The sequence below is a fragment of the Sus scrofa genome, chromosome 5 (genome assembly GCF_000003025.6).
Source record: "Sus scrofa isolate TJ Tabasco breed Duroc chromosome 5, Sscrofa11.1, whole genome shotgun sequence".
NCBI lineage: Eukaryota > Metazoa > Chordata > Mammalia > Artiodactyla > Suidae > Sus > Sus scrofa.
This window is the reverse complement of record NC_010447.5, coordinates 5199472-5218654: the sequence shown is the minus strand read 5'-3', so window position 1 is coordinate 5218654 and position 19183 is coordinate 5199472. Positions and strand designations below refer to the sequence as shown.

Sequence of the window (19183 nt, the reverse complement as noted above, 5' to 3'; positions counted from 1 at the left end):
CTGGAGTTCTGTTCCCCCCAGGGTAGGACAACCAGACACCTCGGAGCTGGGGCCACCACCTGGTGGCGGATAGAGCTAGGACAGGCAGGGTTTCAGGAGTGCCTGCCAGGGAGAAGCGGCCTCATAGGTGGAGGAAGAGACTGATATTTATTGAGCACCAACTGTAGGCAAGGGCTTCACTTATGTTCTCAGCTTTCACCCTCGTCACCACCTGGTAGGCGCGTGTAGCCGTCTCTACTCCAAGCCCCCCCCCCCCCCCCGGGAAGCAGCGGAGGCCGGCCTTCCAGCCGGGTGCACCTGACCCCACCCTCCCTCTGCCCCCGGGAGACTAGGAGGAGGGCGAGGACCAGAGACCTCAAAGCAGTCGAGGAGACGCCCCGGAGAAGGCACAGAGGTGGAGCCAAAGGGAAGCAGAGTCACATTCGTGAGCCGGGGAGAAGCTGGGAGGTGAGGCGTGGTCGAGACTCGGCACCGGCAGAGGGGACCCTGAGCGCAGATTAAACCAGGAACCTGGGCCCGCGGAGCCTGAAGACGACCCCTGAGGACCACCTGGACTACAGAGCTCCCTCTTCCCCCAGATATGGGCCCCACGGACTCAGACCCCAGCCTCCGTCACATGAAGCCACAGAGGATCCTGAGGTAGGACCTGGGGACCTTCCAGGCCACCTGAGCCTTAACTGATGAGGAAAATGAGACTCGGGGGCCCGAGGGTTCTACCAAACAAGGAGCCGGAGCGTGACCGTGCACATGCATTGGAGGGTCCAGGAGCACGCGAATTAGGGAGAGGCAGAGGAACCAGCCGTCAGACCGAGCTCACTGAGGGAGAAAACGATCAGACGCCACCAGCACCGGGGTTCAGTCGGTTTGGGGTGCCAACTGCTAAGGAAAGCTAGACCACACACACATTTAGCAAAGTCTGGCTCCCAAAACTCAGAGAGACATTTGCATGCATTCCTGGCTCCAGTAAGCCATGTGGACTTATATTTAAAACAAAATAATTAGCAGCTTTCATTCCCAAACTATGTAGATCACTGAGCAGTGACAGTGTCTGTCGGGAGAGAGCCGTCTTTAAAGGATTTTTCCTCCCAGTCTCCGATGTTCGCGTGTGCCCATTTGCAGAGGTGCAGAGCTGCACCTGAAGGGTGCGTTTGGTTTGTTCTGTTTGGGGGGCGCGGGGATACGTTCACTTGCGTTCTTGCTACACTTCAAAGGAGACTATGGCTAAAACCACAACAACCAGGCCTGGTATCACCGTGGTGCTGCAGGTCCTTTCTACTGGGTGTTTTCAAGCCCCGCAACAACACTGCAGGGTGGGTATTTCTATCCCCATAGCCAGAGGAGGAAGCCCGATGACAAGGACTTGTCCAAGGCCACCCGGCCGGCAAACGCCAAAGCCCGTCCCATGCCACCCGCCTGCCCGGGGCCCGCGTGGAATTTGGGCCGCAGCTTGGGCTGGCCAGAATGCACGGCAGAGAAAGCGCTGGAGCGGCCCTGATGAGGTGTTCTCTCCATCACCTGCTCCTTGGCATCGACCTCACTGTCCCCGCTCTGTTCTCACCAGAACTTGCACAAAAGCTGCACTGGTTTGGCCCACGCTTAGCGGGAGGGCTTCGATGGGAAGGGGCCTGGAATGCGAAGGGGGCTGGGATACGAAGGACTGAGACGGGAGATGGCCACTGGCGGAGCGCCCGTCCAGCTGTCCTCACCGAAGCCTCCCTTTCGGTTATTTTACAAGCCGGGCCTGTGTCCCCACCTCCCCGCCAACTGTAATGGTGCATTATTGACCCGTAATAGCATTTATCTTGATAGGATAGCCATCACAACAGTTGACTTTCCCAGGAGAGTTTCATGATTCACAGTTTATGAAGAGACAAATTAAAGCTATAGACCATAAATAACAGCAATCATATTACATGTTTCTTACGGAGCGACAAATGGATCACAAGAGAAGCAGCAAACACTTACGCCAGGGCTCCTACTAATGGAAACGAGGGTGAAACTAGGTTTTGGGTGCACACGATGCTAAAAAGTTATCACACTAGGATGACTTTTTTGGTGTTAAGGGCACCAGCCAGGGAAATTGAGACACACATTTTGTGGATTTCTGGCTATTTTTGATTTTGAAATGTATGAAAATCTCAGAAGGGTTCGAAAAGAAAAAGAAATGTGTCACATTTCAAACCAACATATTGAATCAAGTAAATTAAACCGTGATTCTCAAACTGCTCGTGTAACTGACAGGCGCAAATGCATTTTAAAAAGGGGTCCGAGTCCCATCCCCGAATGCCGCCAACAGCTCCCTCCCTAGCTGTGCGCCGCGACACCCAACGGTCATCCGCCAACGGGAACGAAGGTGTAGGCTCCCTTCTAAATGCACGAAGGCACACACGGGCACTCTGTCCACTCTCTTGGGGTACAGCATGATGGAAGCTGGCTGGAGGGAAGGAATACTTCGATATCTATCGCCGGAGTTTTCCCGGTGAAAACCGTGCTGCTGTCGATGTGGCCTTCACTGCTGAAAAGCAGGGGTTTTCTCTTCCTAAAGAGAATCCTGCTTCCATCATGGACAAAAAGAGCGAAGGCAGCCTAACTCATAAGCATCTAAAGTTAATACAAAAGCAATTACTACCCAGGACTTCTGCCGGTGTCATTCATCCAGAGAGATGCCAACCGAGCAGGCGGAGTCGTCTGAGTACAGGCTCTCCCATGAGCGCCACTGAGTCGGGCGACTTTGACACGGGAGCGCGGCGGACAAGAGGCACCGCACTTGGCAACGGCCCCCGGGGGTGGGGGAGAAGGCGCCGAAAATCCCGTTACCTTTTCTGCCACTTGGGCTTCGAGGTCTCTTAACGTCCGACAGTGGTTCATCGCATTCTCACCTCCCCTTCAAAATAAGAACGAAAAACTTCTGTTAAAACATTTTAACCAAACAAACGGTTCCATAAGACACACCGAGGTCAAAGTTAGAAGGATTTCTAAGTTACACATTTATTTTAGTATCTTATTTTCTTTCATTTTAAACTACATGTCTTTATTTATTTATTTGTTTGTTTTTTTATTTTTTTGTCTTTTTGCCATTTTCTTGGGCTGCTCCCACAGCATATGGAGGTTCCCAGGCTGGGGGTCGAATCAGAGCTGTAGCCACCGGCCTACGCCAGAGCCACAGCAACGCAGGATCCGAGCCGCGTCTGCAACCTACACCACAGCTCACGGCAACGCCGGATCGTTAACCCACTGAGCAAGGGCAGGGACCGAACCCGCAACCTCATGGTTCCTAGTCGGATTCGTTAACCACTGCACCACGACGGGAACTCCCAAACTACATGTTTTTAAATGCAAGGTATTTCTTAGGGGCTACCCTCTGCCAAGAGCATGAACTTGGGCCAGTTCCTCAGCTGCTCCACCCCTCGGTTCCCTCATTTGTAAAATGAAATAGAACACTGACTCCTCCTAGGACGGCGTGGGAATTGAGCACTTTCGCCTTCACTGGACGGGCACTTACTGAGGCCAAGCCTCATCTTATGCCCTCATGACTGCTCCATGGGTTAGGGTGTCATCACCCCGCTTTAGAGAGGAGAACTGCGGGCCAGGGATCCAGCGTTGTCACTGTTGTGGCACGTGTCTGGTCCCTGGCCTGGGAACTTCCATAGGCTGCGGGGACACAGCCAAAAAAAAGACTTCTACGCAGCCATAAAAAGAACAAAATTGGAGTTCCCGTCGTGGCGCAGTGCTTAACGAATCCGACTAGGAACCACGAGGTTGCGGGTTCGGTCCCTGCCCTTGCTCAGTGGGTTAACGATACGGCGTTGCCGTGAGCTGTGGTGTAGGTTGCAGACGCGGCTCGGATCCTGCGTTGCTATGGCTCTGGTGTAGGCTGGTGGCCGAAGCTCCGATTCGACCCCTAGCCTGGGAACCTCCATATGCCGCGGGAGCGGCCCAAGAAATAGCAAAAAGACAAAAAAAAAAAAAAAGAACAAAATAATGCACCTGCAGCAACATGGATGGAACTAGAGACTCTCATATGAAGATAAGTTACTCAGAAAGAGAAAGACAAATTCCGTATGATATCACTTGTATCTGGAATCTAAAATACAGCACAAGTGAACCTTTCCACACCACAGAAATAAACTTATGGACCCGGACAAGAGACTTGTTGTTGCCGAGGGGGAGGGAGTGGGATGGACTGGGAGTGTGGGGTTAGTAGAGGCAAACTACTGCATCTGGAGTGGATAAGCAATGAGACCCTGCTGTGTAGCCCAGTCACCTGTGATGGAACACGAGGGAGGATGATGTGAGAAAAAGAATGTGTGCGACTGGGTCACTTTGCTGTGCAGCAGAAATGGACGAACATTGTGTCACCTCTAATAGAAAAAATAAAAATCTTAAAAAAAAAAAACACAGATGACACTGGGGGGTCAAAGGTCACCATGTGGACCTGGAGGTGACAGGTGCAGACCCAGGCGCCTGGCCGCAGGGCCCGCACGCAACCCTCCTCAGCCGCACTTGGTTCTGACCCCTGCGGGCCCCTCCCGGCCACGCTGGAACGGACTTGGGATGGACATGCATCAGCACAATCTCTTTGGCTCCAGCTGCTTTTATTAACAATTTCTGACCCCGCATCACCAGTCTCTCTATAAGAGGATTCAGAGCCCCTCTTTGGAACAAACGGTAGGGCCGGGAGGGGAGGCGGGGGCGGGGGGGGGGGTTGCAGAGAAGAACAGAGGCCCCATCACAGTATTTACCCAGCGCCTCCTACACCCAGGTCCGGGGTGTGGTGTCGAGCAGGACGTGTTCCCAGTCTTGAAAAAGCTTAATGTTAGTGACAGTGACAGACAGGAACCAACAATCATGCAAGTTGAAGTAATAACAAGGGCTGAGAAGGCAGTGAAGGCAGACAGGGGGAGAGACTGAGGCGGCGGAGGGGCCGACTCGTCCGGCAGGGGGACCACAGGGCATCAGAACGGAGAATAAGGGGTCAGGAGCTGCCCACTCGGAGGAAAAGCTGGCTTCGCAAAGCAAAGAAGCCCAGAGCGGCAGGAGCCTGGCGCCTCCCGGGCTGCTACTTCGGAGCCAGGGGACCGAGAGCCTGGCGCGTGGGGCCCAGGAACAGGGGGCAAGTTCAGAGAGCTCCCGGGGCTGGGGGCCGCGGAAAGGAAGCCAGCCTTCACAGGGTGGTGAGGGGAAGCCTTGGGGGCACTTTAAAGAGAAATGAACACTGTTTCACATGAGAGGAGGCAACAGGCTCCGGGGGTTGGGCGCCAGGTCCAAGTTAAAGAGGAAACCAGGAAGCAGCCTTATGAGGCTCCGTTAAGCGTGATGTGTTTAATGTTGTTTGGATTATATGTCGAATACAAAACACCACGTGCAATGTATGTTTAAGATTTGAGGAGTGAAAATTAGACAGTACCTGTGTGCCCACCACCAGCTGAAGAAATGGAGCCCAGGAGGCTGGCCCTGCCCAGGCTCAGTGCCCGCCCCCCAAAGCTGGTGAAGGCCCCCTCGGCCGCACAGCCGCTCCTCCGCCCGCTCTGGCTACAGCCCTCTTCCCTTCAGAGGGAGGTCTGCACCCCAAACTCCATCTCGGTTTCTGCTTCAGGAGAGCCCTGTCTATTGTCTGGTGCTGATTTAGCGATGCCGGCTTTCTTTAGATGAGGGCTTTTTAAAGCCTTTCACGTTTAACCTTTCTACAAGCTTACGTTTAGGTTTCTCTTTGTGGATTTTACTGTTGGTTATCTTTTGTCTTTCAGGTGGAATATGTACTATAACTACTGATACATTTCGTATTGCTATTTGTTCTGCCTGGTGTGCTGCTTCTTGCCTTCTTTTGGGTGGATCCCATTTTTATCATTCCATTTTTGTGCCTCTGTAAGTTTGGGAGTTATACGCTCCATTTTTAATCTTGTAGTAATTGCTCTGGAAATTACAGCCAGCATACTTTGCCAAGTCTCAAGTTAATCAGAACTTTTATCTTCCTACTGGAGTGTAACAACTCTAGAACATTTAATTCTAGTGCCTCCTCTCAATTTATATATTACTACTGTCATGTGTACTAATTCTAACCTATTTTTAAATTCCAGAAGCCATCATTATTTCCTACAGCCATTAGCGTTTCCTGTAGTCAGATTAACCACCTATCAGCCGCCTTCCCTCGGCACCCTCAAACCTTCCACCTGGGATCATTTTCCCACCTAAAGTATATCCTTAGAATTTCTTTTACTGGGTCTGTTGGGAGCCAAGTCCATTTTTGTTTGAGAATGTCTTTATTTCGATATTTAAAATATTGGAAGGCATTTTCTTTAGACATAATTCTAGGATGGCAGTGATTTTCTTTTCTTTTTTTTTTTTTTTCTTTTTTTTTTTTTTTTTTTTTTTTTTTTTTTTTGTCTTTTTAGGCCCGCTCCTGCAACAGATGGAAGTCCCCAGGCTAGGGATCGAATCCGAGCTGCCGCTGCCAGCCTACACCACAGCTCAGGGCTATACCAGATCCTTAACCCACTGAGTGAAGCCAGGGATCAAACCTGCATCCTCATGGGTACTAGTCGGGTTCATTACCAGCTGAGCCGTGACGGGAACTCCAGGAGTTTCTTCCAACACACTGTAGTTATTCATCCACTCTCACCTGGCTTCCGCTATTTCTATTCAGAAGTCATCTTTGTGTAAATGTGGCCCTTCGGCCGCTTTTAAGTTCTCTTGGTCTTTGAGGTTCTGTCACCATCTTTTTGGTTGTTTGTTTTTGGCTTTGCAGGGCGCCACCCACGGCATACGGAGATTCCCAGGCTAGGGTCTAATAGGAGCTATAGCTGCCGGCCTACGCCACAGCCACAGCAACGCCAGATCTGAGCCCAGATCTGAGCTGCATCTGTGACCTACACCACAGCTCACAGCAACGCAGGATCCTCAACCCGCTGAGCGAGGCCAGGGATCAAACCCACAACCTCATGGTTCCTAGTCGGATTAATTTCCACTGCGCCACAACGGGAATTCCTGTCCCCATCTGTTTTTTAAGATTTGGCTTCTTGGAGGTACCTGGTGGCTCGGTGGGTTAAGGATCCTGCATTGTCACTTGCTGAGGCTCTGGTTACAGCTGTGGCATGGGTTCAGTCCTTGGCCTGGGAACTTCCTCATGCCATAGACGCGGCCAAAAAAAAAAAGATTTGGTTTCTTGAATCCGCAGGATTGTACCTTTGATCATTTCTAGAAAATCCTCAACCACTATTTCTTTGGCTATTTCCCCAGCCCATCTCTCATTACCCTCTTTACAGAGCTCCAATTAATTACATCTTCTGTGTCCCTGTTCTGGATAATGTTTCTGACCAGTCTTCCAGGTCACTTATTTCTTTAGCTGTGCTTAATTTGTTTATTAAATTCGCTGCGTTTTAAATTGCTACTATGAAATATAACCTTTATGCAGAAAAGTACATACGGCGCATATGCACAGCTTCATCATGATGAAGGCAAACACCTGTTTCAAAATCACTCAAACCAAGGACTAAAGCCAAACACCCAGAGGCCCCATGTGCCCTTCTCCAACCGTGATGCTTCCTCTCCTCCTGGCAGCACCACCATCCTAACACTGAGAATATCACTTGCTTTTATCTTGTTATCATTTTACCACTGAGACACGTATCCCTACACAATACACTGCAGCTTTTCTGTTTTTGAACTTCACATATGAACAGAAGTTTTTGTGTGTTTCTTCCTCCTTCACTCAGTCTTGTGTCCGTGAGAGTCGTTCCGGTTGCTGACTATAGGCTCTTTGGTTTGTTGGTTGTCTCGGCTGTTTTCCATCCACTTATTCAATAAATATACAGGAAGCACCTACCATGTGCCAAACGTGGTCCCGGGGGCTTGGGACGCATCAGTAAATAAAACTGGCTAAGCTGCCTGCCCTCGGGGAGCTCACATTCTAGACTGCGAAAATCACATTTGTGTGTTAGCTTCATGAGTGTGAGCAGAGTGACCTGAAACCTTTCGGGGAGAAGCACTGCAGACATTGGGGACCACCTGTCAAAGGGCCTAAGGCGGGAGCAACAGCAAAGTCCCCGGGTTAGGGACACAGCCATCAAAGGGGAGAGTGGCAGAGTGCCTGTCACAGAGGAAGGCCAGATCCCAGGGGGCCCCGCAGACCCCCCCCGGAGGATCACTTTCCTTCTGCCTTGGTTTGTTTGTTTGTTTGGCTGCACCTGTGGCATACAGAAGTCCCCAGCCAGGCCAGGGATGGAACCCAAGCCACCACAGTAACCTGAGCCACAGCAGAGACAACACCAGACCCTTAACCCACTGAGCCAGGGAACTCCTTCCTTCTGCCTATAGCATATCTTTTAGAATTTCCTTTAGTCGAGATGTGCAGAAGATGACCCACCTCAGCCTTCGTCTGAAATATCTTTATTTCACCCTCAGTCTTTATGTTTTAAAATGTTTCTCACTGACTTATCTTTAACCTGCAGAATTCAAATAAGCTGTCCATACTGAAGTGACCTAAGAGGCATGCAAAAATCAAGACGCTGTGCAGAGGTCTCTTTGGCTTGGATGGGTTCTTCTTCCGGAGTTCCTTTACCTGCTTGCTTCTTTGTAGCAAACCATGTGCCCCTCCAAATGCAGCTTCTCTTGGCCAAAAGCCTGCTGTCTTCCTTCTTCTCTGCCTCCCCAGGCTACCTGTCGGCTCTCCCAGCCTCCCATCGGCTCTGCTGATGCACCCTCTGCCCCTGTGGTTTGCTTTATCCACTTGGCTCTGTGGCACCTGGCCCAGCAAAGGAAGGATGCAGTGCGTGATCTTGGGCATGAATTTAGCTTCAACTGATTCTCAGCTTCTTTAATGACCCTCAGAACTCCGTGGCGACTCTTCTCGTACGATGCTCAGAAAGCTTTCAAAGCCTTCTCCCAATATCTGCGTTCATTGCTTCCTACATGGGAGGTTGTGCTCATTCCTCAGGGACGTGGCACTGTGCTGAGTGCCACATGGGTCATCAAAGCAGGGGATGCATCCAGCCCATAAGCAGAAATGTCCATCAGAAGCAAATCTCGGTGTTCGCACCGAGGCGCTTTGGGATCAGTGGCGTCTCTGCAGTGCCAGCACTCAGGTTTAATTCCTGACTCGGCACAGTGGGTTAAAGGATCTGGTGTTGCCATATTCCAGGTCTTCTTTAATCTTCACGTTACTCCCAACTTAATCAAAGACCAGAGGACATTCGGCAACTTCCTCAGATTAGATAGTTCTGGCGAGGCTGAGACGGCCAGGGCAGAACCTTTTCTGTGTTGTATTCAGTCTCTGCTGTCAATGGCATCAAGTGTTGGCTGATACCAAAGCTCTCAGATGAAGCCCAAGTCTTCACTGGATAAGTCAATGCAGAGGCTGCCTGTTTGCACAACTCAGTGTGAAGGAAGCGTGCGAGATCAAGGTGAAAGGTAACCCTGCCTACCACAGGCACAGGTGCGGACGTGTCCTTCTTGTCCAAATACTCCCTTTCCAGTGGATGAGCAGAATCCAGGGCAAGATTCAAGGACAGCCTCCCAGGGGCCCCCCCGGAAAAAGCTCTCATTCAGGGTGTTCTCTGGGGGCTCAGTGGGTTAAGGATCTGGTGTTGTCACTGCAGTGGCCCAGGTCACTGCTATGGCCCAGGTTCAATCCCCAGCCTGGGAAATTCCACATGCCACGGGCATGGCCAGAAAGAAAAACAAAAAGCTCTTCGTTCTCATTCTTACAAGTATAGTATAGAATTCTAGGATGGCAAGTACTTTAGTTCAGCACAACGAAGAGGTGTTCCCACAATGTCATATCTTTCATATCACTGTTGAGACATCAGGGTCAGTCTAATTGTCACTCCTCTGAAGACGATTCTGTTTTTCTTGTCACTGCTTTCAGCATTTTCTTTGTGGTGTGGACGTTGCTCTGTGATGTACCCAGACAGCCATTCCTTTTTATGTATCTGGCTTGAGAGTCTTTGCCATGAGTTTTAAAAACATAGCCTCTGCCCTATCTTTGACTTACATGTCTGGAAATGCAATGGGAAGTATGCTTACGGCTCCTCTCCCCGCCCTCCTGCCATGCTCTGTCTCTCCCTTCCTGGGCCGCTCTCTGGATAATGTCTTCAGATCTATTTTCCACTCTGCTAATGCTCCTTCCAGCTGTGTTGAATGCACTCTTTTCACCCATGCAAAGAGTTTTATTCTACAATAATGATCTCTTTCCGTACCAGAAGTTCCATTTTGTACTTCTTCAAATCTTTATTTTTCTGGCCTCTTACTTCGTATTCATGTGTTGAATCCACTTCTTTCTTTCTTTTTTTTTTTTTTGTCTTTTTGCCATTTCTTGGGCCGCTCCCGTGGTATATGGAGGTTGCAGGCTAGGGGTCAAATCGGAGCTGTAGCTGCCAGCCTATGCCAGAGCCATAGCAACGTGGGATCCAAGCCGCGTCTGCGACCTACACCACAGCTCACAGCAATGCTAGATCATTAACCCACTGAGCAAGGGCAGGGATCGAACCCACAACCTCATGGTTCCTAGTCAGATTCGTTAACCACTGTGCCACAACGGGAACTCCTTACATTTCTTTAAAGATATTAAAACACTAGTTTTAGAGTCTGTATCTGTTAGTGCCAATCTCCCATGTGTTTGAAGATGTGATTCTACTGGATATGATGTCTATTTGTTTGTAGTCCTCATTCTTTGCCTCTTCACATGTTTTCAAGGTTTTTGTGTGTGAACATTATCTGGGGACATTCTTTGAGGGCTGCGTTGTAGATGTATTCCTCTAGAGAAGGGCACACCCAGTCCAGGACCAGTTTTTGTTTGGTTGGTTGGTTGGGGTTTTGTTTGTTGGTTGGTTTGTTGTCTTTTTAGGACCGTACCTGCGGCATATGGAGGTTCCCAAGCTGTAGAGCTGTAGTGGCTGGCTTGCGCCACAGCAACATGGGATCCAAGCTGTGTCTGCAACCTGCACCACACCTCATGGCAATGCTGGATCCTTAACCCACTGAGCAAGGCCAGGGATCAAACCTGCGTCCTCAAGGATACTTGCCAGATTTGTTTCCACTGAGCCACAGGGGAACTCCCAGGACCAGTTTTCAGTAAAATCCTAGCTTGAGACTTTTCAGGCCACACAAGTAGCATTATTTTTGGCACATATTTTCACGAAAATCAGCTTGTGATTTTAATGTTTCCCCTATTCACCCCATGCCAGTGTTGAAACAGGTAGGTTTCCTTGTGTCCTTCTGTGATGCATGTTCGTATTTCTAAATTATCCTTACAGGAGGGTAGAGGGGTCCCGCCTGTATGCGCCCTGGGCTTCTGTTAGGTTTCTCCACCTTGGGCACACCCTGTAGGCTTTGCTTCTCGTCCCCTTCACTCCACATAGCCAACAAAACTGAAACACGAATACACCAAGATTTGGCCAATACACTCAGGGCAAAATCTGGCTTTACAGAAAGCTCACTTCTCCGGATTCTAATTTTTACTGTATGTTTAGCCTCTGAGAATTACTTACTTTCTCGCCTGCTCAGTCATGTATTGAAATACCTTTTATCCATCATTTTAGGTGTTTTCAGTGGGGTGTTGTTCGTGGATATAGCCTACCGCAGCACCGAACGAGACGTCTTTATCCACTCTGATGCATGGTCTCCAGCAACAAAGAGAGTTGAGCTTCATGCGTAGGTCAGAAATGTGTCAAATTTAGTTTAAACACTTAGTCTTTTATGTTTAAGGCAGTAACTTATGATACTGTTGATCTCAAATTATTAGACCGAGGTTTCACAGTTCAACAAAAAGTCTCCTGCTCTCAGTGTTTCCAACTGTTTATCTTTTCATAGCAAAGAATCTTCAATTAGGTAACTGTCCACCCAACAAACTTATCCCACAAATGGGGATGGTTTGGGTCAAGAGCTTGGATACGCAGCCTGGAAAACAACTGCTCCTTCTCTCGAGGGAGCCTCTAAACAGCCCAGGCTACCACTTGCGCAGCATCAACCCATCAGAGCGCAGAGAAGTCCCAGGCCGTGGGGCGGATGACAGTTTGTCATCTTGTTGGAACAGCCTCACTGATTCTTTTAAAGTTGTAGTAGGAACTTCGTGACATAAAAGTTACCATCTTAACCGTTTGTAAGTAGACAGTTCAGTAGTGTTAACATATTGCACCGTCGCGCAGCAGAGCTCAGCTCCGGGACTGCTCACCCCGCCAAACCGAAACTCCGCCCTCATTGAGGAATAACTCCGCCCCCCCCTCCGCGCCCGGACCCCGGACGTCTTAAGGCATCGGCTGCATCGAGGACAGATCCAATCATGAAAGGGAGGATATCACCATTTGCCGATATTTCAGGACTAAATCTAATTTCTATAATTGTTCACACAATTCCCGAGAAAGTGAGGCTTATTCATTCAGAGGCCGATAATCTGAGTAACTACGTTTTTTTAGTGAAACAACATTTCCTAAATCATACACTGCAATCAAAGACCTTCACAGCCGATAGAGGAAAGTAAGGTTCCGACTTTAACGCTCTGGTTTTCAGATAAAGCAAATGAGCCCCATGCTCACGCTACCGCGACGAAACGCAAAGGCGACACCCCATGATCTTTGTGAACTGCCGCATTGCTAGCTACCAAAACACGATCGCTTTCCAATGAAAGACATTCAAATGTTTGAAACAAGCAAAATTTAAATGTGGTTCCTAATATTTTTACTTCAAAGTTAAAGTTCATTATTTCCAAATCGGAAAACATACCGCATATGAAAATACCTTAAGCTGGTTTTAATGTCCACTTTTAATACAATAATAATTCTTTTCATCTGAACTACATCCCAGATAGATGTCAGAACCTGCTGGAAATAAATCAGGGGTGGGGGGAGTTCCCTGGCTGCTCAGTGGGTGTCAAGGACAGTCCTCACTGCTGGGGCTCTGGTCTCTGCTGTGGTGCAGCTTCCAGCCCTGCCTAGGAAACTTCCACACGCCATGGGGTGGCCAAAAAAAAAAGTTAAAAAATAAATAAATACACTGTGACTGAGGAGTAACCCCATTAAATTCTATACGGACCAGCTCTACCAACACATCTCCCGTAAATATCTGTGGGCATGACTACCTCTAACGACCTTGTGTCCCATCTCTTATCATTCAAGTTTCACATTGTCAGAAAAAAAACTTACCTCTTTACAGCATTTACATTGAGGTCAGTTCCGCCGAACCTGGACAGGAACTCAAGGTACGGAACGGCACCGGCGCGGGTGAGAGGGATCTACAGCCAAACAAGAAGGACAGCCCGTTAGGGACTCGGATCCAGGCGGTGGGCAGCCCCACAGTCCGTGGTGAGGACAGGGCACTCCCAGCGGGACGGGCATCGGTTCACTCTGACCGCTGTTTAATCCAGGTGTCTGAGTCGACACCCGCCCTCGGCAATCCAAGCGCAAAAGCAGGAACGCCAGCATGCCAGCCTGCGCTCCCTCGGAAGTCAACGAGTTGTCTATACTGTTATCTAAGATCTAGGTCTATCTAAAAAATAAAGTTAGTAGAAATATATCCTAATATGTATTTTTTTATATTTATTTTTTTTTTTTTTTTTTTGTTTTTTAGGGCCACATGTGCGGGATATGGAGGTTCCCAGGCTAGGGGTCGAATCAGAGCTGCAGCCCTGGCCTACAGCACAACCACAGCAACACAGGATCTGAGCCGTGTCTGAGACCTACACCACAGCGCACAGCAACGCCGGATCCTTAACCCACTGAGAGAGGCCAGGGATTGAACCTGCAACCCTCATGGTTCCTAGTCAGATTTGTTTCCACTGAGCCACGATGGGAACTCCCTAATATGTATTTCATATATGTACATTTCTATGTGTATATATGTATAAATATATATATTTCCCAAGGGCCTGAGGCCACAGCACAATTTACCCTCTCAGCATCATGGGAACTTCCTGTACATTCATATACTTTTTTTTTCTTTTTCTGGCCACACCCGCAGCATGTGCAAGTTCCCAGGCCGGGGATCAAACCCACGCCACAGCAGTGACAACGCTGGATCCTGAACCTGTTGCACTACAGGAGGACCCCAATATACTTTTAATGGAGAAAAAAAAGTCACTTTTAAATTAAAATTCTAAAGGGCATCAGTGGGTTAAATGGATCAATATGGACTATGAATTAAATATTACCTCAAAGTGTAATTTACTAAAGTTGATAACTGTGCTGCGATCACGTAAGAGAATGGCCCTTATTCTTAAGGAAATACACCCTGAAGTATCTAGAAGTAAAGAACCGGAACGTAGGCCACATCCTCCTAAATGGTTCAGGAAAAAACTACACGTGTGTCTCAGGGGGGTTGTTTGTTTGTTTTAATTTATTTTTGTCTTTTTGGGCCGCACCTGCAGCATGTGGAGGTTCCCAGGCTAGGGGTCGAACCACAGCTCACAGCAATGCCAGATCCTTAACCCACTGAGCGAGGCCAGGGATCGAACCTGCGTCCTCATGGATGCTCGTCAGATTGTTTCTGCTGCGCCACAACGGGAACTCCACACATTGTGTATTTTGTGAGTATTGTCTACACACACACACAGAAATAATGAAAGGTCACGGGAGAAACAAGTGATGTGAAGTGTTCACAACGGGCAAATCTGGACACAGGGCAGGTGGGTATTATTTGCACAATTCTTTTTTTTTTTTTTTTTTTTGGCTTTTTGGCTTTTCTAGGGCCGCACCCACGGCATATGGAGGTTCTCAGGCTAGGGGTCTAATCGGAGCTGTAGCAGCCAGCCTATGCCACAACCACAGCAACGCGGGATCTGAGCTGCGTCTGTGACCTACACCACAGCTGACAGCAATGCCAGATCCTTAACCCACTGAGCAAGGGCAGGGATCGGACCCACAACTTCATGCTTCCTAGTTGGATTCATCAACCACTGAGCCACAACAGGAACTCCTATTTGCAGTATTCTTATCCTTACAAATTTCCTGGAGGTTTGAAATTCTGGAACCAAAAGTCATGGCTTAAAAAGTGAAAATAATTATTTCCCCCCAAAAGCATTATGAAACCAAAATTAAAATAAATACATAATCAATATAAATATGTCATTAAATTCCATGCAAATGCACAAAATCCAATTTCCCATACAGCCTACAATACACAAGCAAGTCGGATAAACACCAAGCCTTAAATTCCAGCTCAGAGTTCCATCGTGGCGCAGTGGTTACGAATCCGACCATGAGGTCGCGGTTCGGTCCTGCCTTGCTCAGTGGTTACGATCCGGCGTTCGGAGCTGTGGGTAGGTGCAGACGGCCGGATCCGCATTGCTCTCGTAGCCAGGCAACCCTACTATAATCCTAGCCGTAGCCCCAAAAGACAAAAGCCTAGCGCGGTTATCGCAGCCTTCCCCAAAGGACGGATGTCTCTTTACTATGTAAAACCTGTGTAACCAGGAAATGGGACCAGAGGGAGAGTGGCTTTGGGGGTGGCATGTTGTGAAGCCTTTTCCCAGAAAGGATACCCAGGCCTCGCGTTTCTGATAGGGCCTTTCTTGGTAGCGATAATTTGGGAGACACTTCAAAGCGTCCCCGTGCGCTCAGAAGAAGGGCAAGAGCAGACGAAACATGCAGCTTCCCAGGCTGCATCCCCGCATGCTCTTGGCAGTGATGAGAGTTAAGGGGAAGGAAGTCACGCTGTGTAAACAGGCACAGTCCCTGCTCTTGGTTTTAACTCATCTTGCCCCAAACCGCCTTCTGAAGATGCTGACACTGTCTGCATTTCACAGAGCAGAGGCGTGACCTCCCTGCCTGGCACTGCCTCCGGTGAGTCACCAAGTCACAGTGGTCTGTGACTCCAGAGCCCAGGTTCGTCTCACGACACTAACCACTCTGCCTGTAAAGAAGAAAGTCCACCAACCAGCTGAAGCTTTTTCACCTTTTGAATTGCAGCTTGTGGTCTAATGCAAATTCTAATGTGGCAGATACTCTTCTGCAAGGACTGGTCTCCCAAACCAAGCCCTCTGGACACCCGAGAATCTAGTCTAAAAGTGGGGGCTCTGCTAAGGATCTGCCTCTCCAGGATGTGTGATTCCGGCAAGAATGGTTCAGAATTAAAACTGTCCACTGATGAATTGCTAAAAGCAAATTTTTTTTTTTTTTTTTTTTTTTTGGGGCCGTACCAGCGACATATGGAGGCTCCCAGGCTAGGGGCTGAATCACAGCTGCCGGCCTACGCCAGAGCCACAGCAACACAAGATCCGAGCCAGGTCTGTGACCGACACCACAGCTCACGGCAACGCCAGACCCTTAACCCACTGAGCGAGGCCAGGGATCGAACCCACAACCTCATGGTTCCTAGTCGGATTCGTTTCTGCTGCGCCACGAGGAGAACTCCTAAAAGCAAATGCTTAGACTGCGGCTGGGGGGGTGGGGGTGTAAATGAACATCCAGTATGTCCATAAGTATCTTCAAAGACATCTCTTTCCCCAACCTGGCACAGCCACCAGGACCAGAGCAGAATTTTGTTGTCCTTCTCTGGAATCTATTTACCAGTTCAACTTCTTTTCACATGTTTATATTAATATGCAGAGACTGAGGCCACGTTTTTTAAAAAAAGTCATATTACTGTGAATGACAACTGAGGTACAGGGCAAGTGAGAAGCCACACCTTTTCACCATTCTTGCCTCATCAATATCAAGACCCCCTGAGAGTCTAACATTCTTGATAATGGTTCTTGAAGTAAAATAAAATAAAAATCAAATTCATGATAACTGGAAAATCCTTTTCTAGTTTTAAGGGTGAGATGCTCATGAAATAGTTCACCAGTTTTATATGGTTCCAGGTGGGCTTTACATTAACCCTTGAAAGAGGAAGTGTCCATCACCACATGGGTTAGTCATGAAATGGTGTAGAGAAGTCACATGGACAGCGAGCTCCGGGGATTAGGAAGGGAGCCCCTGCCCTCCGTGCCCAATGAACTTGGCCTCCTGAAAATGCACCGTGGTCCACGCTCCTTGGTTTATTCAGGGGTCATGGGCACTCAAGGTTCTAGAAAAACATGCTTACTATTTAAGACAGAACACCAGAACCTGGTTTTTAAAGCCTCTGAAGTTCCACAGTTCTCAGTGACTTCTTTCAAAAACAGATGTAGCTTTTAAAAACGGATACACATTTCACATTTTCTGTACTTTTCCTCTTCCTGCATAGCTGATTAGCTTGGGAAGGTTGTCAAAATTTTAAATTAACATTAGATCATGAATATAGGGAGACATTAGCAGGAAATAATGTTTTTAGCTTTCCATTTGGTATAAAGTATCAGATCGAGCTTATGAGGAAACTGATGCAATGTTTGTGAGGACAAATGTTCTTTAAAAGCAAGAGAACATCGCCACGTGACATGGCAATTCCACTTCTGGGGTCGTGCCCAGAGAAGTGAAAACATGTGTCCTCGTAAACACTTGTACATGAAATTTCAGAGCAGTACTGTTTTCAAAAGCCAAAAAGTAGAAACAACCCAAAGGCCCATCAAGTGATGATAAAGAAAATGTGAAGTGTCCAGGCAGTGGAATATTATTCAGCCCTAAAAAGGAATGGAGCACTGATTCATGCTGCAACATGGATGACCCTTGAACACATTATGCTTAGTGAAAGAAGCCAGACACAAAAGCTCATATACTGCATTATTCCATGTTATGAAATGTTCAGAATAGGCAATCTATTGTGACATAAAATAGATGAATGGTTGTCTTCGGGGGGACTAGGGGGAGGGGGAGTGGGGAGTGAGCGCTAATGAATACAAAGTTTCTTTTAGGGGTGATGAAACATTCTGGAATGAGATAATGGGGATGGTGGCAGCAACTCTGTGAATATATGTTAAAAATCACAAACGTGTCCATTTTTAATGGTGGATTTTATGATATGTAAGTTATGTTTTAATAAAGCTTTTCCTTATAAAGCAGCTACAATCAAGGATGACGTGAAAGAATCAACGTGTACTATTTGGGACATTTTGGAATAAAGGAACTACTTCTTTAAAGAAGAAAAGAAAAGCGCTTCCTCTTTCTCCCCCTTCCCTTCTCCCCTGCTTCCTAACAATTCAGTCCTAAAGTCATGAGATGGGGCTGAGAAAAAATGGTGTCTGCAACATGGGGGAGCTGGGGGGTCCGAGCAGGCTTGGCCCAGGCGGGATGGGGACGGGGAGTGCTGGAGATGGGAGGTGGGTCACACCTGGGGAAGGGATCAAATAAGCAAATATACTGAGAGCAGCAGAAGCCAAGCTTCTCACCGTCTGAAAAGGTAGCTGCAGATAAGCAAGGCGAGAAAATGAGAAAGAACCCCGGCTACTGGGTTAGAATTGGGGTTACTGGTGTGAACTCATGGTTTGCAATAGAGAGAGAGACTGATGTGGAAATAAATGTAGCTGTAAATGCGTGTGCGTACGCACGCGCGCACACACACACACACACACACACACACACAGGCACGCACACACACAGGCAGTGCATCCCCTAGACCTCTGCCCATTTCCAGGGCCTGGAGCAGTGACATCCAGTGACAATGAGCAGCCCTAGTGCCCAGATCCCAGACGCTGGATACCTTTTTCCTTTAGAAGTAACCAGAGAGGTTCCCACTGTGGCGCAACAGGATTGGCGGTGTCTTGGGAGCGCTGGGATGCAGGTTTGATCCCAGCCTGGCACAGTGGGTTAAGGATCCAGCACTGCTTGCTGCAGCTGTGGCTTAGGTCGCAACTATGGCTGGGATCGGATCCCTGGCCTGGGAACTCCATGTGCTGCGGGGTGTCCAAAAAAAGAGAAGTAACCAGAGCTCTCTGGAGAAATGGATGCGTCCAAGACCAAGACAAGGAAAGTAAGGCCGAGGCAGGGAGAGTACAGGTGAGTTTATAATGTCTTGGATCAGAAAGCAAGGAATGACAGGGACATGTCCAAATGACAGAGAAACCAGCATGAAGGGCCCCTACTGGCTAAATTAGGGACAAATGGGGCATCAAAATAAATAATGAAAGTAATGGATCAGAACCTGCTTGTTAGTAAAATAGGAACTCTTCAGTCTGCAGATATATAAGCAATAAACGCAAGTTTGGTGAGGAGTGGCACATCTGCATCGGTTCACCTCTTCCTGCACAAGATGCTTACAACGTGGATCAAGAGTCCTCAACCGTGAAATAGAGAGACGGATCTGACAGATCCCACTTTAATCGAGTGACCAAAACAAACAGCAG

General features: G+C 48.4%; 1 protein-coding gene across 1 annotated transcript in view; it reads right to left on the bottom strand.

The window, feature by feature from the left end:
- Positions 1-19183, bottom strand: part of EFCAB6 (EF-hand calcium binding domain 6) — a 241137-nt gene that overhangs the window by 189476 nt on the left and 32478 nt on the right. Inside the window, 2 exon segments of the mRNA XM_021091409.1 lie at positions 2818-2884; positions 13134-13222. Coding sequence (XP_020947068.1) covers positions 2818-2884; positions 13134-13222 — 156 coding nt within the window.